Source organism: Jaculus jaculus, chromosome 17, assembly GCF_020740685.1.
Source record: "Jaculus jaculus isolate mJacJac1 chromosome 17, mJacJac1.mat.Y.cur, whole genome shotgun sequence".
NCBI lineage: Eukaryota > Metazoa > Chordata > Mammalia > Rodentia > Dipodidae > Jaculus > Jaculus jaculus.
The window spans coordinates 16,606,145-16,628,498 of NC_059118.1; the positions used below are offsets into that span (position 1 = coordinate 16,606,145).

General features: G+C 42.3%; 1 protein-coding gene across 8 annotated transcripts in view; it reads right to left on the reverse strand.

The window, feature by feature from the left end:
• Positions 1-22,354, reverse strand: part of Map4 (microtubule associated protein 4) — a 157,767-nt gene that overhangs the window by 43,466 nt on the left and 91,947 nt on the right. For all 8 annotated transcript variants that reach the window (XM_045136878.1, XM_045136884.1, XM_045136883.1 and 5 more), the window contains exons 4-8: positions 21,149-21,262; positions 17,224-17,337; positions 14,311-14,436; positions 10,129-11,289; positions 9,441-9,566 (exon numbers count right to left, since the gene is read on the reverse strand). In XM_045136878.1, the coding sequence (XP_044992813.1) occupies positions 9,441-9,566; positions 10,129-11,289; positions 14,311-14,436; positions 17,224-17,337; positions 21,149-21,262 (1,641 nt within the window). The remainder of the gene's footprint in view (positions 1-9,440; positions 9,567-10,128; positions 11,290-14,310; positions 14,437-17,223; positions 17,338-21,148; positions 21,263-22,354) is intronic.

Sequence of the window (22,354 nt, forward strand, 5' to 3'; positions counted from 1 at the left end):
CTTCCAGCCACTGCAAATGAACTCCAAGATGCATGTGCTACCTTGTGTATCTGGCTTAAGTGGGTCCTGAGGAATCGAACCGAGGTCCTTTAGCTTTGTAGACAAGACAAGCGCCTTAACTGCTAAGGCATCTCTCCAGCCCAGTTTTTTGGTTTTTTGAGGTAGGATCTCCCTCTAGCCCAGGCTGACCTTGAATTCACTATGTAGTCTCAGCCTCAAAATCTTGGCAATCCTCTTACCTCGGCCTCCCAAGTGCTGGGATGAAAGGTGTACAGCACTACGCCTGGCTTTTATTTACTTACTTGTTATTTATTTTGGTTTTTCCGAGGTAAAGTCTCACTCTAGCTCAGGCTAACTTGGAATTCAATATGCAGTTTTAGGGTGGCCTTGAACTCATGGCACTCATCCTACATCTGCCTCCACAGTGCTAGGACTAAAGGCGTGTGCCACTGCACTCATCTTAAGCCTTACATTTTATAGCATATTTCTTTGTACCATGAAAATGTTTTAATCTATAAAAAAATTACTGGGCTGAGGAGATAAGTTACTTGCCTGTGAAGTCTAAGGACTCATGTTCTACTCTCCAGGTCCTGTGTAAGCCAGATGCACAGTGATGCAAGCATACAAGGTTGCACATGTGCACATGTGCACAGGGGGGGCACATGTGTCTGGAGTTTGATTGCAGTGGCTGAAGGGCCTAGCACGCCACCTCTCTGTCTGTCTCCCTCTCACATTAAAAAAAAAAAAAAAAAAGGCAAGTCTGGCTGGGTGTGGTGGCACCCTGATACTACATAATGAATTTCAGGTCAGCCTGGTCTAGAGTGAGACCCTACCTCGGGGGGGGGGGGGGGAGGCTAGTCTGATTTATGCTGGGTGTGGAATACATGCCTTTAATTAATCCCAGCATTCAGCGGGCTAACAGGATCACTAAGAGGTCAAAGGCAGCTGGAACTACAGAGTGAATTCCATGTCAACCTGGACTACATGGCACCCAACTTTGAAAAACATTAGTACTTTTGTTTTTTGAGGTAGGGTCTCACTCACTCTAGCTCAAGCTGACCTGGAATTCACTATGTAGTCTCAGGTTAGGGTGGCCTCAAACTCACAGAGATCCACCTACCTCTGCCTCCCAAGTGCTGGGATTAAAAGTGTGCGCCACCACGCCCAGCATGAATTCTTTGATTCCCCTGCCTCCATCTAGAATTTAAAGGTATGCACCAACACATCTGGCTCCATGACACTTAACTATTATTTTTTTAAAAATTAAAAAAATATTTATTTATTTGCAAGCAGTGAGAGAAAAGGGAGAGAATGGGCACATCGTGGCCTCCAGCCACTGCAAATGAACTCTAGATGCATGGGCCACTGTCTATCTGGTTTTATGTAGGTACTGGGGATTCAAACCCAGACCATTAGGCTTATAGACAAGCACCTTAACCATTGAGACATCTCTTTACACCCTAAAGTTATTTTTTTTAAACATTTTATTTATTTATTTGAGAGAGAAGGGAAAAGAGAGAGAAATAGGCACATAGAGGGAATGGGCACACTAGAGCCTCTAGCAATGGGAAACGAATTCCAGATGTATGCACTACCCACCTTGTGCTTTCTGCCTTACATGGGTACTGGGGAATCAAAGCGAGGTCCTTAGGCTTCACAAGCAAGTGCATAAAATTATTATTTTTAACATCATCATCATTATTAGAGGTAATGTGGTAAAATTCAGAGAATAAAGTGTATCAAAAATACTTAATACTCCCTTTCGCTATTCTACAAAATGACCCTTTACATAGATTCCTTCTTAAAAGTATGCCAGGCATGGTGGCTTAGTCCTCAGAAGAAAAAAAAAAAAGAAAGAGGGGGAAGTATTTGTGTGTGACCATACGTTTGGGTGTGCCAAGCAAACAAACACCAGACACTTGTGCCTTTGCATCTGACTTATGTGGGTGGCTTAAGAATGGTACTTGGGCCAGTGGTCTTCATAATCAAGTGTCTAACTACTAAGCCATTTTTCCAGCCCCTTAACATAGAATCTGAGCTGGGTCTAGCAAAGGCAGGGTGTAGAAAGCTCTGTAGTTCCTGCCTGACTACATATGTGCTTTCTAAAATTCTTTGGAAATACTAGCTAGGTTTTCACAAAATTTACCAATATTCTTTTGCTCACTGATGAAACTCAAGAACTGGGCTAGATACCAAAACTAAAGGACTTGATAGAATTCTAGAATGTTCTCTACACACTATTGTACTTCATTTTTCTGCCTTGCTAATAGGCTAAGAGATGGAAAATAAAAGCAAAAAGATGAAAATATCATATGCCAGAAACCAACTGTATCCAGGAGTGGTGGTGCACGCCTTTAATCCCAGCACTCAGGAGGCAGAGGTGGATCGGTGTGAGTTCAAGGACACTCTGAGACTACAGAGTGAATTCCAGGTCACCCTGGGCTATAGTGAAACCCTACCTCAAAAAAAAAAAGAAAGAAAGAAAGAAAAAAGAAACCAACTGTAGCATCCTTTACTCACACAGCAAGCATTCCACACCAGCACAAATTCATGCACAGTGCACATGCTTTTCCCAAAAGGACAGATCCCCACCAATGCAGAGCACAAACCCATGGCAAAGCTCCTATATAAAACTCTAGCTAGCTTTTTGGCTAAGATCAACTGGTATTTCTTTCTGTTGGTGGCATTTGTTTTAAGTTTCTCAAGTTAGTAGCTATAATATGCAGGCTGGTTAAAAAAGGGCATCACGTGCAGGCTTAAAAACCCCTCAAAGGTAAGGAAATACATTGTGCAGGTTAGGCTCAAGGAAGCCATGATTAACTGTGTATTTCTCAGTGGGTGGAGGGAGGAAAGTAGCTAATCTCACTAAATCTTAAAGGAATCATCTTAATCTCATCCTGATTACTTGACTCATTACTTGACTTAAGGTTAAATTATGAGAATCTATCACAGTTCAGTTTTAGGGATACAGATCATGCCCCAAACTTTAATCCCCATGCAAATACTGCCAATAGCTATAAGCTGCCAAACTGGTGAAAAGAATGTGGCTTTATCACTGAGAGATCGTTACCCATGACTAACAACAAAGTCTGTCCCTACCAATGCTGGTCTGAGCAATTTCCTCAGAAGGCAGACTATTTTTATTTGATCTAAAATCAATTTGGGGGGACTGGAGAGATGGCTTAGTGGTAAAGGTGCTTGCCTATGAAGCCAAAGGACTCAGGTTCGATTCCTCATACCCATGTAAGCCAGATGTGCAAGGGAGTACATGCATCTGGAATTCATTTACAGTGACTAGAGGCCTTGGTGTGCCCATTTTCTCTGTGCCTGCTTCTCCTCTCTCACTCTCTCTCTGCTTCCACATAAATAAAATTAAATAAAGATTTAAAAAAATCCTTTTAAAAAATTTGGATTTAGTCCCACCAGTTCAAACTATTACATATTAAAAATAAAGATCATAAATTCTACTAAATAATGATTGAACTTTGCCTAAACTTTACACAAAAGAGGCACAATTAAAAAGAAAAACCTAAGAACAGTGGATAGCTGGGTGAAGTGGTGCACACCTTTAATCCCAGCCCTCGGAAGGCAGAGGTAGGAGGACTGCTGTGAGTTCAAGGCCACCGTAAGACTACACAGTGAATTCCAGGTCAGCCTGAGTAGAGCAAGACCCTACCTTGGAAAACCAAAAAGAACAGTGGATAGTAACTGCTTGTTTTTGTCCCTCAACTTCCCATAAAAACTCAAGGTTCAATGTTGGGAAAAACACACCTCAAGCTGGACACAGAACATGCCTTGCAGAAAGCACACATGTAGTAGTTATACGTTTTCATGCCAACAAACCAAGGCTGATTAGAGTCTAAAGGGAACCATGACACAAGACTTTTGTTTTGATGCTGACTCAAGTTATAAGCGCACACACATCTCCCCATGGCAGGTTCATACCACTGGACTTGGGCTGTCTGGACTTCTCTCTGTCCTGGCTTGTAGACTTTGGCGTAAGTGGAGTGAGTCCTCGGGACTTGGTAGGTCTCATGTAGCCTTTCATTGGTTCTGCTGCTCTGCTTTGATCTTCCTGCTTCCTTTCACCCACTATCTTCGGTGCAGATTGTTTTTTTGGTGCTTCTGCAATGTTTTCTTTCAGATCTGGGACTTGAAGATCCTTGGGAGCAGTGGTTACCAATTTATCTTCTACCCCTGAAGGAGGAACTTCAGGGCTGCCACCTGAGAAATTGAGCTGTAGTTCTGGTGTCAGAACAGGAACACAATCCAATTTTGTGGCTTCGCAAGCCTTACTAATTTCTTTTAATTTATCCTTCTCACTTTTTGGAAGCAAAGGAGTTATCTTGTTATCTAAACTCTCTGGGCCCTTGGAATCATAAGCCAAATTAATTTCTTGGGCTTTATCCTTTTCACTTTTAGGAGGCAAAAGAGTGATATCTCCCTTTTTATCCAAACTATCTGGGGTCTCTGAATCTCTATGTTTTGCATTTTGGTCTTCACACAAACTAAGCCTCTGTGCTTTGTTTCCCGGTAAGTCAGGATTTTGAGCTGGAGCAAAGCCTCTCTCAGTTTCCTTCTTTTTGTTCACTGGAACTGCTGGCAAATCAACCCCATCTGCATGTGTTTCTAGGACTCTGACCTCTCCTGGCAGGCTCTGGTCTTTTGTGGGCACTCCAGGAAGAAAGTGTCCTTGTGCTGGGTCTGTGATTTGCTGTACTGAATGCTTAGAGGCACCATGGTGCACTAATTCAGACTCTGCAACCACATTCCCTTCACTGATTAGACCTACTTCATCTTTCCTGCAATCAGCATGCTCACCTTTATGCTTCAGACAGTGACTTCCAGGGCTGCGAACAGTTCCCGTGGCTGCTGCACTAGCAGAGGGGGCCTCGGGGCTTTCTTGTGCTGGGACTCCATCTCTAATGCAACTATCTCCCACTAGTACTTTGAAAACCTGGGCTGGGGCTCTCTCTTGCCCACTTTTTGAAGAAGTGTCTAGTAAGGAATTACCTTCCTTTACTATCTGAGTAGAAGAAGTGGACAGGTTTTCAGAGGTTGATGATTCCACGGCCTCTACAGAAGCTGACTTATTTATGAGCCCTGATGGTGTTCTGGGACAGGTAAATGTAATATTTCTATTTTCATCCACATAGCCCATTCCTTCAATCCTGCGGTCTCCTGTGGTTTCCATGGGAATATGTATTTTTGTTGTATCAGTCTTATTCTCCAGAATGTGCTTCTCGGGCAAACTACTTTTAACTTTTTTGTATTTTCCATCATTGCTCTTTTTATTGGGTTTGTCAGCCACTGCCGGGGGTCCCTGGGCAGCACTTGTCTTATTCTCTTCAGTCACTACTGGGGGGACAAACCCTGCCCCTTGGATTTGGTCTTGGCAGCTCTTACCTGCCACGCTGGCAGCTGATTCAATAACAGCAGAAGCCCTGACTGTGTCTGCCTTGTTCCCCCCAATATCAGCAGAGTGAACCTCAGTACTTTTACCCTTTCTGTCCACTACTTCTACTGGTGGTATATCTGATGCAGGTGAGAACATAGCATCAGGCGTTTGGGGGGAAACCAGCCTTAATTCCCTGGTTTTATGGGGTGTGCTACCAGTATCAGCACCCTTCCCTAAGAAAGGTGAGTTGAGGGTTTCCTCCTTGCCCTCCAGCCTAGTAGGCTGTATAGGATAATTATTTTTAACTTTTTTGTTTTTGCCTTCATTGCCTTTCTTTCTAGGCTTCTCAGAAATACCTGGAGCTGACTCATTATCCACCCAAGGATAGCTCCCTTCTTTGCTCTGGTTACTGACCTCCATATATGTAAGTACAGCTCCGCTTTCTGTCCTGACATCAAAAGATGGAGTCAAATTTGACCTAGTTTCCAAAGGAGTAAATGCCTGCCCAGTACTTTCCACCTTAGGGTCAGTCATCTCCTTGGCTTCCTTCGCTATCATTGCCTCGGTGAGAGCACTAACCGTCCCTGGTTGCTTTGAAGGATTCAACTCTCGTGTCTTTCTCTCATCTTCCGTAGTCACTCTTTCACTTCCAGGGACTCGCTCACTTGGTACAACAGTCATTCCATCCTTCTTGCTGTCCAGAAGAAACAGCATCTCAGGTTTTGGTCTCAACCTCCCACAACTTGCTCTGACTCTCCCAGAACTTCCCCTTCCTTTTCTGCTCTTGCCATCATCACCTGCCATCCTTTGAAAGGGCTCAAGCCCTAGACCAGGAGTCTCCGTTAACATTTGGCCTTCTGCCTCCTGAGAAGCAAACTGGCTGCTTTCTTCTCTTTGTCTGGGAAGTTTCTCTGTTTGTAGTTCTTTAAGCTCTTTAACTGCTCCTTCCGAAAAGTCTTCCTGATTTTTGACAGTCTGTAGTTTAGTTATTTTACTTTCATCATTCCCTTCTTTTAGATTATCTTCTAATGGGCTATTTGCCAATGAGGATTTTGAAACTCTATGCTTAATCTCTTGGTCTAAGGCAGCCAAGCAACTCTCTTTGGGTCTCACCTCCAAAGGTGTCTCTGCCGTGTGGGCAGATGCTTCGGCCCGCGGTCCTTTCGGACTGGAAGGGTCCACTGCCTGGCTGGCATCCACAGGAGTCTTCAGGGGCTGCATGTGCTGTGGCCTGCATTCCTCTCGCTGCAGCGATTTCCCACTCTGGCTCTCTGGCACTGATCTGCTGCCTTTGCCAGCTTCTTCTACTCTCCCCTGGGGCTGAGAAGCTGCTATGGTTTTTAGAGGCGGTTCTGGACACAAAGTAACTGTGAGACTCTCTGATTCTATTGCACATTCACTTTTCAGGTTGTCTCTGGATTCAAGCCTGTACTCTGGGCTCGTGACAGCAGGCTGGCTGGGGAGAAGACCTGATTTTGGGGGTCCAGTTACAAAGTGATGACCTTTAGGTTCAAGGGCAGCACCATCATCCCACAGGCCCCCAGCCCGGGACTGAGGATCTCTCCTTTGCTTTGGCTTCCTCTTCCTCTTCTTCATCATCATCGGTATACTTTCTACATCCCAGGGCCCCTTGCCGTGATCCCTCTGGGGCACAGAGAAGTCAGAATGAATACTTTCCCTGTGGTTTCCAGGCTCACCATGGGAAGATGAACCAGAGACCCAACCCAGCTCAGACAAAGGGCAGGGGCCTGGCCTAGGATCAAGAGTCTTCCATGGAGGAAAGCCTTCCAGCATCTCAGGAGGGACCCTGGCAGGTTTGGGCCGAGTTGACCTGCGGCCACTGGGTCTGCAAGCTTGTTTGCCTTGTGAGGGAGGGGTACCTGCAATACATGAACTTGGCTAAAATTCCAAACAACAATTCCTTGTTATTGTTTCTAAAAAGAAAGGTCATTTGGTGGGCCATTTATGTACGTCTACTTTTACTAAACTGCTTTTTCCAGAAACATTTCTCTCCTTTACCTGGATTTACCAAAGATATTATCTTAAAGAATTCTTTTCAAACATATTTTCAAAATATTAAACATTTCAAAATTTCTAACTTTTATAAGCACTTACCATTTATAAATCTCATTTGACTCATTTATACTTATCATTGCTACGATAACAAGTAAATAAGTCCCAATTCTAAAACTGGATGGTAAGATCCTAGTTCCTATCTTTGGTAATTTTGGATAGAATTTCCAATTCTGTCACAAATATTATATTAATCTTTTGTCAAATCAATCAGATTGAAGCTAGGAAACAGACCAGAAGGCAAAATTTATGAAACTTTTTTTTTAAAAAAAGGATGAATATTTTGAAGAGAGAAAAATTCTTATCATTCCAGAACCAGAACATCCTACTTTGAAAGACAATGTGTTTGATTTCAATGTTCTGTATCTAACTGTACTTCTGAACAGAAAAGAAATATAAATGCTAAATATAAATGTTAAGTAAGTTAACAACAATTTCAACAACTAGGATGAACACCCTTAGAAAAGGATTAGGAAGTCAAACAATATGAAGAACCTTGAAAGAAGCTAGTAAGACCAGCTCTATAATCATTCCTATCAAATTTGTTTTCAAAGAACTTTATCTTGTTATGTTTTTATTTTCTTTAATCCATCAGTGTTCTCTTTATCTTATCCTTATCTCAGGTTAATGATACCTTTTCTTAAAAAAAAAAAAAAATTGTGAGGCTATAGTACCACACTGCATTGCTAACAATAAATGACAATTAACCAGCAGCTATTTGAGGCCATCATTCATATTTTTCAATTATTATGTAAATGTTTGTTATCAGAATTCTCTCCTGAGAAGTTCTCTTTCCACCTAGGTTATAACAGTAACTTGAATATACATGTGCTGTAGATGGCCTATTTTATACACAGCCCTTAATTAATCTTTACTGACATGTTCAGTTCATAAGAGATTTAAACCTTCATGCATTTAGCTCCTACTTGGTGCTAAACAGTGCAAAGCACTAGCAACTGTAAGTGAAATGAGACATGGCCTTTAACTTCAAGCTCACATTCCAATGACAGTCACAGAAAAGTAAACAGAAAAATTATTAACCAATGACAATATGTATGTGCTCTAGCCTATCACCAAAACATGTAATCCAAGTTGGAAGCATCTTACAGTATTTCAAGTCAAGGTTCAAAGAATATTAAGAATTATTTAGAACTGAGCGTGGCGACATACATCTGTAATCCCAGCACTCAGGAAGCTGAGGCAGGAGGACTGCCATGAGTTGGAGATAAACCTGACCTACATCACGAGTAGCAAAAAGGGCTGCAAAGCAAAATCCTGTGGAGGGAGAGGAGTGTCAGGCAGGAAAGAGAGAGAATTATTTTGTAGGCAGGGTCTTGTTATGTAGAGTTCAGGCTGGCCTGGAGTTTGGTTGGTATATCCAAAGCTACTTTCTTGCATTTGCTTCCTGAGGGCTGGGAGGATAGGTGTGAGGTACCACCACATATACCTTGAGATTCTGTTAAAAGGTAAATTATGCCAGGTGTGGTGGTACACGCCTTTAATCCCAGCACTCGGGAAGCCGAGGTAGGAGGACACTCAGACTACATAGTGAGTTCAAGGTCAGTATGGGCTAGAGTGAGACCCTACCTCAAAAAAAGAAGAAAAAAAAGGTAAATTATGATTCTGAAGGTCTGAGATGAAGCCCAAAATTGTGTGTTCCTAAAATGTTTCCAGGCAGTACAGATGCTGTTGGGCTATGGGCACATACTGAACATCTGATAAATTTATTCATTTTATAGTAGCTGGTAAACTGAGATAAGTTAAGTAACATGCCTGAGAAGATACAAGATAGAGAAAAGCTCAGCTGGATTAAAATTTAAGAAAATGGAATCTGTGGAAGAAAGAAAACTGACTTTATAAACTATACTGCTAATTACCACTATGGAACATAAGAACTAGAAGCAACTTCCCCCATCATCAGCAAATATGAGTTTAAACTGTTCCAATCCATATTGTATTCCTAACTCACCTGAGGTCTCTAGAGAAAGTTCAGAAGGTTGACTATTGATCGGTTTCTTTTGCTCTGATTTCTCTAGCATAGAATCTTCATTTATTGGCAAGTTATACTTTTGGCCTGTAGCTTCTTTGACTGGTTCTAAATGTAAGAGTAAAATTCATGTAAGTTTCAGAGATGTATTACTTCAACTATGTTTCTACCTGCCAGAAATTGAAATTGAGAATAATTTTTGAGGATTTCTCCTACAATAGGCAGCAGACAGCTAGATAGGCAGGATCAGGAAGTTGTTTTTTTTCTTCTTCTTTCGATGAGAAAAATAAATATATTTTTGAGTTGGTAGAGATGCTTCAATGTCAAAGGGGTTAAAATTGGTTGAGTGGCAGAGAGAAGAAGGCAGAGTCAATGAACACTGACACAAGTCACTAGGTAGATGGGGTAACAGAAGCTTGTGGGTTTTATCTCCTTGCTTCAATCATGTGGAAGAAAAGCTGGAAGATAGCACCAATGAGGATGAACAAGGAAGTAGAGGTTAGAGGAAAGAAAAGGTGAGAAAGAACTTATTAAGAGCAGTAGGAATATGAACAGACTTACAACACAGGACACGACTGTCTTTATTGACCTGGCATGAAGTCTGTCCCTTAATCATCTAGAGACTCCACCCTGGTGGACAGAAACACTGAGAGGAAGGCAAAGCTCGTACCTGGTGAAACAGTGAAGGGAGGCACAGCTGGTGGTGCTGCCTGCTGGACAGAGTCTAACAGAGAATCCTCACGTCTGCCCTCCTGGGTCCGTGCAATTTCTGTGTCTTTAATTACAACTGAGGCTACTTCTGTTTCTGAGGGTGGTACAGCATCCTTGGGTGAAGTCATGTTGTTGGTCAGAGTCTCCTCAGTTTCAATTGACAGAGCTGCATCTTTAGCTAGGGCAGCCTCTATTTCTGGAGGCAGAGGCACATCCTTGATTGAGGCATCCTTTTTTTCTGGGAGTGGGCTCACATCCTTGGCCTGGACCGTCGCGTTTGGTTCAACCATAGCAACCATCTCATTACCCAGGGCCATTTCTGTTTCTGGGAATGGAGTGATGTCCTCAACTAGGTCCAATTTTGTTGCTGAGGATGGAGCCACATCATTGCCTAGAGCCACTTCTGTTCCCAGAGATGGATTCAGGTCCTTGACCAGGGACCTCTCTGTTTCTAAGGGCAGGATAGTATCCTTAGGCAAAACTGCCATAGTATCTGAGGGTAGTGCCATATCATGTGCCCAGATTACCTCTGTTTCTGAGGTCAAGGCCATCTCCTCAGCTGAGGGTATTTCTGTGGATGATGCACTATCCTTCGCTATGAGCACCTCTGTTTCTGACAGTGACACTCTACCCTTACTCGGGGTGGTCTCGGTTTCTTTGGGTGCTACTATGTCCTCATGTGGGGCTATATCCATTTTTATAGAAGGTACCGTCTCCATTTCTTTAGATAGTGCCTCATCCTGGCCTGGGGCCGACTCCGTTTCTGCAGGTGGTAGCACATCCACAGTTAAAGACACATCTGTCTCTGCAGGCACTATGACATCCTCGCCTGGGGCCACCTCGGTTTCTATGGGCTGTATCATGTCTTTGGCCAAGGATGCATTTGAGTTGAGGGATGGATGCAAGTCCTTGGCCAATATGACATCTGGTTCGGTGGGCTCTTCCATATCTTTAGTCACTGCCACCTCTGTTTCTAAGGCTGGTGTCATGTCCTCCGCTGGGGCTATCTCTGTTTCTCCACATGGTACTATGTTAGTAGTCTTTTGTTCCATTATTATTTCCAATGCTTTAGCTGGTGGGTGATTTTCCACTGATTCCATTTCTACTTCCTTGGATAACTCTAAGGAAAGTAAGTAAAAAAAAAAAAAAAAAAAATTAGAAGCCATTATTGTCTACTCATACGCAGCTCTGAATTTGAAAATCACTTTCTAGGCTGTAGAGATGGCATAGGTATTCAGGCACTTCCCTGTGAAGCCTAAGGACCCAGGTTTGATTCCCCAGAACTCACGTAGATCAGATGCACATGGTGGCACATGCATCTGCAGTTCGTCTGCAGTGGCTATAGGCCTTCTGTCTCTCTCATAAACAAACAAACAAACATAGTTTTAGAAAATCACTTCCTTTGGGCACAAAAATATTTAGCTATGGAAAATTTCAAGTCCTCTAAACATAAGTAATATGCTGTAGAGTTAATATTTACTGTCTTTTCTTTGATAATCCCAAAATTTAGCAGAGTAAAATACATGATACAACAAAGACAAATAATTTCTTTTTGACCTTTTGGTTAAGGCCAACTACATTACAAAGATAAGAAGTGAGGTAAAAAAGGCAGAGAAGAGAGAAAATACAGGCTTAAAAAATATAGGCATGGGGCTGGAGAGATGGCTTAGCAGTTAAGGTGCTTTCCTGTAAAGCCAAATGACCCAGGTTTGATTCTCCAGGACCCACATAGGCCAGATGCACAAGGTGGCCCATGCATCTGGAGTTCATTAGCAGTGGCTGGGGGCCCTGCCTGGCATACCCATTCTCTTCCCCTTTCTTCCTCTCTCTCAAATTAAATATTAAAAAAAAACACAGGTATGCTGGGTGTGGTAGTGTATATCTTTTATCCCTCGAAAAACCAAAATAAATAAATAATAATAATAATAATAATAAAGGTACATAATTCATATTAGGAAGGACACCTCTGGTCAGTCATTCCTATTAAGAATAAACACAGGGCCAGGTGTGGTGGCACACACCTTTAATCCCAGCATTTGGGAGGCAGAGGTAGGAGGACTGCCGTGAGTTCGAGGCCACCCTGAGACTACATAGTGAATTCCATGTCAGCCTGAGCTAGAATGAGACCCTACCTCGAGAAACCAAAAAAAAAATAAAAATAAAAAAAATAAAAAGAAGAAAAAGAAATAGAGGGGAAAAAAGAATAAGTAGGAGGGTGCTGGAGAGAGGGCTTAGCAGTTAAGGAGCTTACCTGTGAAGCTAAGGACCCAGGTTCAATTCCCCAGCACCCACATAAAGCCAGATGTACAAGGTGGCACCTGCATCTAGAGTTCGTTTAGAGCGGATAAAGGACCAGGTGTGCCTATTCTCTCTATCTGCCTTTCTCTTTGCTTGCAAATAAATAAATAAAAATATTTTAAAAATCATCAGGGCTAGAGATATGGCTTAGTGGTTAAGGCACTTGTCTGCAAAGCCAAACGACCCAAGTTCAATACCCCAGTACCTATATAAAACCAGATGCACAAAGTGGCACATGCATCTGGAGTTCATTTGCAATGGCTAGAGGCCCTGATGTGTACCCCCTTCTCAAAAATAAATAAGATATTATTTTAAAAAATCAAAAAGTGGGGCTGGAGAGATGGCTTAGCAGTTAAGCGCTTGCTTGTGAAGCCTAAGGACCCCAGTTCAAGGCTCAATTCCCCAGGACCCACGTTAGCCAGATGCACAAGGGGGCGCACGCACCTGGAGTTCGTTTGCAGTGGCTGGAGGCCCTGATGAGCCCATTCTCTCTCTCTTTCTCTCTCTGCCTCTTTCTCTCTCTGTCACTCTTAAATAAATTTAAAAAATAAACAAAAAAAATTTTTTTTTTTAATCAGAAAGTGGGGCTGGAGAGATGGCTTAGTGGTTAAGCACTTGCCTATGAAGCCTAAGGACCTTGGTTTGAGGCTCAATTCCCCATGACCCATGTTGGCCAGATGCACAAGGGGGTGCACGCATCTGGAGTTTGTTTGCAATGGCTGGAGGTCCTGGCGTGCCCATTCTCTCTCTCCCTCCCTCATTCTCCCTGTCTGTTGCTTTCAAATAAATAAATAAAAATAAACAATTTTTTTTAAAAAAACCAGAAAGTGCTAACATTTTTTTTTAAAGAATAAATTGGGAAAGATGGCTCAGCAGTTAAGGTACTTGCTTAAAAAGCTTGATGGCCCAGGCTGGATTCCCCAGGACCCACAAAATGCTAGATGCCTAAATTGGTGTATGCATCTGCAGTATAGAGTTAGTGTGCAATGGCAAGAGGCCCTGGTGTGTCCATTTTCTCTCACAATTTGCTTGCAAAAAATACATGAAGCTGGATGTGATTGCACACACCTTTAATGCCAGGGTAAGAAGTGGGAAAATCACTGTGAGTTCAAGGCCAGCCTGACACTAGAGTTCCAGGTCAGCCTGGGCCAGAAACTCACTGTGAGTTTCTGCCTCCTGAGTGCTGGGATTAAAGGCTTTCACTACTGCACACCTGGCTGAAAATACCTTTTTTGAAAAACAGGGGGAGAGCTGGAGAGATGGCTTAGCTGTTAAGGAACTTGCCTGTAAAGCCAAAGGACCCAGGCTGGATTCCCCAGGACTCACATAAGCCAGATGGCACAAGGTGACTCACGCATCTGGAGTTTGCTTACAGTGGCTGAAAGCCATGGTGTGCCCATTCTCTCTCAAATAAATAAAATAAGCAAAAACCAACTAGCCCAAACATCTGCATCAAATTAAAAGGTTATTTTTTGCCTTTTATCCACAAGTATTGTTTTCAGCTTTACCTTAAGAACTTATCTATGATTCTGTGATATTACTAATAGAAGGTAAAAACATTAATTATGCTTCTGAAATTTTTGTTTTGTTTTTGTTTTTCAAGGTAGGGTTTCACTCTAACTCAGGCTGGCCTGGAATTTACTATGTAATCTCAGTATGGCCTCAAACTCACGGTGATCCTACCTCTGCCTCCCAAGTGCTAGGATTAAAGGCGTGTACCACCATGCCTGGCTCTTCTGAAATTTTTATCTGGACCTACTATAAGCTGCTAAAAATGAGTGACTACCCAGTGATGACTTATATTGATTTATTGATACTTTATCAGTGGATTTAAATAATTTACCTGTTGCTGACTGTGTAGGTTCTGTAACAGCTTCTGTGGAAACAAAGCTTGCAGAGTTTGGAATTTCTGTAGGCCACTCCTGGGGTGTATCAGTTGTAGGAACAAATGTGCTGAAGGGAGACATACCTAGTATTGAAACATAAACACATTTTTTAATACTTGGTCACCAATGGAGATTTTTGTTTTGTATTGCTTTCTTTTAATTTTTATTTTATTTATTTGCAATAAGAGAGAGAAGTAGAGAGGAGATAGAGACAGAACAGGCATGCCAATGGCCTCTAGCCACTGCAAACAAACTCTAGATACATGTGCTCCCTTGTGCATCTGACTTATGTACGTACTGGGGAATCATACCTGGGTCCTTTGGCTTCACAGGCAAGTGCCTTAACCATTAAGCCATCTCTGTATCCCTTTCTTTTTGTGGTAGGGTCTCATTCCAGCCCTTTGGAATTAAAGCCGTGCAGTGCCATGCCCAGCTAAAAAAGTTATTTGATAGTTTAAGTCAGCTGCATATGTTGCCAAGTAGATACAGAGCTAAGGAACAATAAAACTACTCAAGTTTTACACAAAATACTAGTAGCATTCTTCAGGATTAAGGTACCTAGTATCTGGCAGGAAAGTAATATATTATATACTACACAATGGCACCTCTAACCAATATTTCCCGTCTACTTTCTATGGGAATTCAAAATAAGGATTAAAAATATTAAAGACAGAGCTCTAAAAACACTACAACCAATGTAATATAGTATATAGTAAATTACCACGAGCCTTAATTCATCTGTAAAGATGAAAAGCTATCTTTTTTAAGGCTTTGAAGTGCTGGAGAGAAGGCTTAGCAGAGAAGACATTTGCCTGCAAAGCCAAAGGACCCAGGCTCAATTCCCCAGGACCCATGTAATCCAGTTACATAAGGTGGCACATGCATTTGGAGTTCGTCTGCAGTGGCTGAAGGCCCTGGCACACCCACCTCTCTCTGTCTTTTTCCCTTTTTCTTTCTCATGTAAATAAACAAATAAAAATATTTAAAAAAAACTTTTTTTTTTTTTAATTTTTCAAGATAGGGTCTCACTCTGGTCCAGGATGACCTGAAATTCACCATGAAGTTTCAGGGTGGCCTCAAACACATGGCAATCTTTCTACCTCTGCTTCCAGAGTGCTGGGATTAAAGGTGCATGCCACCACGCACTGCTAAAAAAACTACTATTAAAAACAAAGCTTGGGGCTGGAGATGGCTTAGCGGTTAAGCGCTTGCCTGTGAAGCCTAAGGACCCCGGTTCGAGGCTCGGTTCCCCAGGTCCCACGTTAGCCAGATGCACAAGGGGGCGCACGCGTCTGGAGTTCGTTTGCAGAGGCTGGAAGCCCTGGCGCGCCCATTCTCTCTCTCTCCCTCTATCTGTCTTTCTCTCTGTGTCTGTCACTCTCAAATAAATAAATAAATAATTTAAAAAAAAAAAAAAAAAAGCTTGGCCGGGTGTGGTGACACACACCTTTAATCCCAGCACTCAGGAGGCAGAGGTAGGAGGATTGCAGTGAGTTCAAGGCCACCCTGAGACTACAGAGTTAATTCCAGGTCAGTCTGGACCAAAGTGAGACCCTACCTCAAAAAACCAAAATGAATTTTAAAAAATTAAAAAAAAAAAAAAAAGCTTGCCGGGCGTGGTGGCACATGCCTTTAATCCCAGCACTCAGGGGGCAGAGGTAGGAAGGATAACGGTGAGCTCAAGGCCACCCTGAGACTACATAGTAAATTCCAGGTAAGACTGACCTAGAATGAGACCCTCTCTCAAATACAAAAACAAAAACAAAAAGAAGCGTTGAAAATTGTTTGACATATATGAAAATTATTACGCTATCTATTTAAGACACAAGAGAAGGAGGGTTCAACATCACATCAACATCACATGGTCCTTGCCATAAGATCATTACCATTTTGTAAGCGTTTATAAAAGTTACAATCTTATCAGCATCTATTCATTCATTCATGTAATTCATTAGAAGACAGAGCCTCACTATGTTGCTCAGGCTAGTCTTCTAGTCTTTTTTTTTGCCACCGCAAAGGAACTACAGATCCATGTGCCACTTTGCGCATCTGACTTTACTGGGGACTTGAACCTAGGACAATAGATTTTGCAAGCAATACCTTTAACCACTGAGCCATCCCTCTAGCCCCAGGTGTGTGCTATTTCTTCCTTTCTTTCGTCCTTTCTTTCATCTTAATATTTCATTTTTATTTATTTATTTGTGAGAGAGATACAGAAATAGGCAGAGAGAGAATGGGGGCACCAGGACCTCCAGCCACTGCAAACAAACTCTAGATGCATGCGCCCCTTGTGCATCTGGCTAACATGGGTCCTGAAGAGTCGAACACCTTAAGCCATATCTCTGGCCCTAGTCTTCTAGTCTTAAACTCCTGGGCTCAGGTTATCCTACCAGCCTCGTTAGTAGCTGGGACAATTACAGTAGGCAAAGACCACCCTATCTAGCAGATTATTACAATTTAGCTAGAAACAAGACAGACACACAGTGAATGGTGCATAGAAAGAAATGCAACAAGAACGACAAGGACCAAACTATCACAGAATGCTTCAACAGCAGAAAAAAAAGAAGGTGGTTCATTTTAAGGACAGAGTCCTATGTGCAAAGAAAGCATAAGCATACCAAAAGAACAAGAATGTTTCTGGATTAGGATAGGGAGATGGCTTTGTAGTTAAGGCACTTGCCTGCAAAGTCTAGAGACCCAGGTTCAATTCTCCAGGACCCACATAAGACAGATACACAAGATGGTGCATGGGTCTGGAGTTCATTTTCAGAGGCTGGAGGCCCTGGCACACCAATTCATTTTCTATCTCAAATAAATAAAATAGATTATTTCCCCCTTCCTTACAGAAAAAGTCTGAGTTGAAGCCATACCATAACTGTCTTCCAGGGGATCATTTTGCCTTGCAAAAGTTGAAGCATTTGTAGTTCCACTAGAGAGAAAGAGCAAATCTGCCAGGCCATCGTCATGATGCATCTTAAGGGGATCTGGAATAAAGAAAGGATCCAAACTCACTGCTGAATGCAATTTCTTCTTATTCTATGGCAAATATTCACTAGTTATATTTGTATTGCAAACAGTAAATAAATACATTGAGATAATACACGACTACACATGGCAAGAAATATTTGAAAGTATACATAAAATAAAAATCTCAATATACTAAGAGACATTAATTTCAAAAAACAGAATGGAAGATGGGTCAGTGGTTAAAGGCGATTGCTCGCAAAGCCTACTGATCCAGGTTCAAGTCCCAAGCAACCCATATAAGCCTCATACAGAAAGTGACACAACCCGTGCATGCTGGCGCACACCTTTAATCCCAGCACTTAGGAGGCAGAGGTAGGAGGATCACTGTGAGTTCGAGGCCACCCTGAGACTACATAGTGAATTCCAGGTCAACCTGGACTAGAATGAGACCCTACCTTGAAAAAAATAAATAAATATATATATATTTTTTAATGGCATGAACTGGGAATGGTGGTGCATGTCTTTAATCTCAGCACTTGGGAGTGTAAGGTAGGAGAATTGCTGTGAGTTCAAGGCCAACCTGAGACCACATAGTGAATTCCAGGCTAGCCTGGGCTAGACAGAGACCCTACCTTGGGAGGGGAAAAAAGTGACATAAGTGGCCAGTGCTCTTGCAGCAGCAAGGGGTACTAGTATATGACACACACACACACATATATCCCACAAGCATGCAAGAAGCGTTTCTAATTTAAAAAAATTCAGGCTCGGCCTGGTGGCACATGCCTTTAGTCCCAGCACTCGGGAAGCAGCAGTAGGAGGACTGCTGTGAGTTCGAGGTCAACCTGAGACTACATAGTGAATTCTAGTACAGCCTGGGCTAGACAGAGGCCCTACCTTGAAAAACCAAAAAATAATAATAAAAATTTAAAAAAAAATAAAAAATAAAGATTTTTTTTAAAAAAATAATGTTATTGGGTGTGGTGATGCATGACGGTAATCCTAATAACTTGAACTGCACAGTGCATTTAAGGAGAGCCTGAGCTACATAAGATGCTCCCTTAAAAATGAAAACTAAAACAAAATAAAACAAACACATACAATCCATGTAGACACTGTGGAAAAAAACTGAAATTCAAAAAACCTTTGGCCCATTCTCCCTATCTGCCTCTTCCTCTATCCCTCCCCCACCCTCAAATCAATAATTTTTTTTAAAGGGCTGGAGAAATGGCTTAGCTGTTAAGTCGCTTACCTGCGAAGCCTAAGGATCCAGGTTTGATTGCCAGTACCCATAAAAGCCAGAGGCACAATGTGTCACATGCATCTATAGTTCATTTGCAGTGGCTAGAGGTCCTGGCATGCCCATTCTCTCTCTATCTGCCTCTGCCTCTCATTCTCCCTCCCCACCTCAAATAGGTAAAGTAAAAACAAAACAAAACTTTTGGCCCAGGTGTGATCATGCAATGCTTTTAATCCCAGCACTTGGCCAGCTAAGGCAGGAGGATCACTGTGAGTTCAAGGCCACCCTGAGACTAACAGACTTCCTGAAACTGAAAACCTATGATAGGGGAAGTCATGAGGCCTAGAGGTGTAACGTCTGACAGTGTCTGGTTAAATGCAGATACTATGCTCACCAAACTGCTCGATAAGCACTTCTGTTAATGTTCATACCCATATATTACTGCTATTCTCACTTTGGGTTAGAGAAGCTTCTTTTTAGATTGTGGTGTCCTCTGGGATGACTCAAAAGGCACCACAGTGCTGAGAAGTGACAGAGGAGTGCTCAGCATTGAAATATCTCTATCACACCTTCCAAGGCTCAGGGCTCATTGCAGAAAAGGCAGCAGAAAGAATGTAAGACCCAAAGGAAGGGTAGGACTCTGTACAATGCAATCTTCCAGACACAAAATGGCTGGAAAGATGGCTTAGAGGTTAAAGTTCTTGCGTGTGAAGCCTAAAGACCCAGGTTCGATTCCCTAGGAGCCACGTAAGCCAGATACACAAGGTGGCACATGCATCTAGAGTTGGTTTACAGTGGCTAGAGGCCCTGGTGCATCCATTCTCACTCTTTCTCTCTCTCTGTCCTTCTGTCTCTAAGTAAATAAGAAATAATCAGGACAAAAAAATGGCTGGATACCCATGACCTCATAGTGCCTGGTACTACCTGCACAAGACCCTTATAAAAGGAGGAAAAGATGCTGACATCAAAATAAAGGAGAGATTGATTGAGAGCGGGGAAGGACATGATGGAGGGTGGTGTTTCAAAGGGGAAAGTGAGGGGGATTATCATGGTTTATTGTCTATAATTATGGAAGTTGTTGATTTTTTTTTTCTTTTTCTTTTTCTTTTTTTTTTTTTTTGTTTGTTTTTCAAGGTAGGGTCTCACTTTAGCTCAGGCTGACCTGGAATTCTCTATGTAGTCTCAAGGTGGCCTCAAACTCACAGCGATCCTCCTACCTCTGCCTTCCAAGTGCTGGGATTAAAGGCGGGCACCACCACGCCTGGCTTTTTTTTTGGTTTCTCTAGGCAGGGTCTCACTCTAGTCCAGGCTGACCTGGAAATCACTATGTATTCTCAGGCTGGCCTCAAATTCATGGCAATCCTCCTACCTCTCCCTCTCAAGTGCTGGGATTAAAGGTGTGTACCACCACACCTGAATTCTTTTTTAATTTTATTTTTAGAGAGAGAGACTTGACATACCAGGGCCTTAGTCACTGAAATCAAACTCCAGAGGCTTGTGCCCCCTAGAGGACATGTGCAATCTTGTGCTTGCCTCACCTTTGTGTCTGGCTTACATAGGATCTGGAAAGTCAAACATGGGTCCTTAGGATTAGCAAGAAAGTGCCTTAGCCCACTAGGCCATCTCTCCAACCCAATAATTTTTTTTAAGTGCTCTTTGGGGCTGAAGAGATGACTTAGCAGTTAAGTGCTTGCCTGTGAAACCTAAGGACCCCTTTTTGAGGCTAGATTCCCCAGGACCCATGTAAGCCAGATATGGCACATGCATCAGGAGTTCCTTTGTAGTGGCTGGAGGCCTTGGTGCACCATTCCCTCTGTCTCTCTGCCTCTTTCTCTGTCACTCTCAGATAAATAAATAAAAATAAAAAAACAACAAAAAAAAAATTTTTTTGAAGTGCTCTTTGGAGCCGGGGTGTGGTGGTACACGCCTTTAATCCCAGCACTCAGGAGGCAGAGAGAGGAGGATCACTAAGCGTTCGAGGCCACCATGAGACTACATAGTGAATTTCAGATCAGCCTGAGCTGGAGAGATGGTTTAGCACATAATGTGCATGTTTGCAAAATCTAAGTACCCAGGTTTTATTCTCCAGGTCCCATGTAAGCCAGATGCACATAGTGGCTCATGCACCTGGAATTTGTTTGCAGCAGCTGAAGGCCCTGATGTGCCCATTCTTTTTCTCTTTCCATTTGCCTCTTTCTCTCTCTCTCTTACATAAATAAATAAATAAATAAATAAATAAATAAATAAATAAATAAAAATTTTAAAAATATAAAAAAAGAAAAAAGTAAAAAGAAAGGATACAGATGGCTTATTCTTTTAAGCCTAGCATTTGAGAGGCTGAGGCAGGAGGATTCCCATGTATTTAAGGTACTGTGGGCTACAGTACAAGAGATACTACCTACAAAAAAGAAAGAAAAGACCAAAGAGAAAACAAAAGTAAAGGTCCAATGTATGGTTCCTGGGAAATGATTCCACCTTGGTTGTGTTTTATGAGCTATGCTTAGGCTAACATGCTTTACCTAAGTGGTAGTTACAACTTTCTCATATGTCACAAACTCACAGTTAGCAGTGAAATACAAGCCTGTGCTTACCCGTCTGGTTAGGGTTTAACACTTGCTGAGGTTGGAAACCAAAGTTTGTGTCTTCTGGCCAGTTCTGATATTCTTTGTATGCCATTTTCTCTTCCAGAAAGTCAGTTGGAGACCCTTAAAATAGAGGTACAAAACAAGTTACAAGATATCAATGTTTTCCCCTCTGCTAGAGTTGAATTTCACATAGTACATAGTACCCAATCATATTCTGTCTATAAAGAAAGAAGAAAAGAAGCCAGGCATGGTGGTGCATGCCTTTAATTCCAGCACTCGGAAGGCAAAGGTAGGATCGCCGTGAGTTCAAGGCCACCATGAGACTACATAGTGAATTCCAGGTCAGCCTGAGCTAGAGTGGAGCAAGACCCTACCTCAAAAGATCCCTCCCACCAAAAAAAGAAACAAAGAAAGAAGAAAAGGCAACTAAAAAGTATACTATGATCAAGAATGGAAAATTCAGGGTTTTATTAGTTTGTTTCGTTTTTGTTTTTCCAGGTAGAGTCTTACTCTAGCCCAGGTTGACCTGGAGTTCACTAGATAGTCTCAGAGTAACTTCAAACTCACAGTGATCCTATTATGTCTGCCTCCACTGGACCAGGGAGATCCAGGTTTTTTTTTGTTTTTTGTTTGTTTTTGAAGGTAGGGGTTTGCTCTAGCCCAGGCTGACCTGGAATTCACTATGTGTCTCAAGGTGGCCTCGAACTCATAGTGATCCTCTTACTTCTGCCTCCCAAGTGCAATTAAAGGTGTGTGCCACCACGCCCGGCAGTTACAGTATTAGTAATAAATCTCAGGCTGAGTGTGGTGACACACGTCTTAAATCCCAGCACTGGGGAGGCAGAGGTAGGAGGATCACCATGAGTTCAAGGCCACCCTGAGACTCCATAGTGATTTCCAGGTCAGCTGAGCTAGAGCAAAACCCTACCTTGAAAAACCAAAAAAATAAAAGAAAAGAAAAGAAGACAACAAATCTCAACCTAATCAATAGATTGAAGGTTAATTCTCACTTCTCAGTCTTCAGGCTGAGAGCCAAGTATAGAGTCAAGGTAATTAAAATCATGAATTGGGGGCTGGAGAACTCACGTTCAATTCCTCAGGACCCACATAAACCAGATGTTCAAGATGGCACATGCATCTAGAGTTCATTTGCAGTGGCTAGGAACCCTGGGGCACTCATATTCTCTCTCTCTCTCCCCCCCTTCTCTCAAA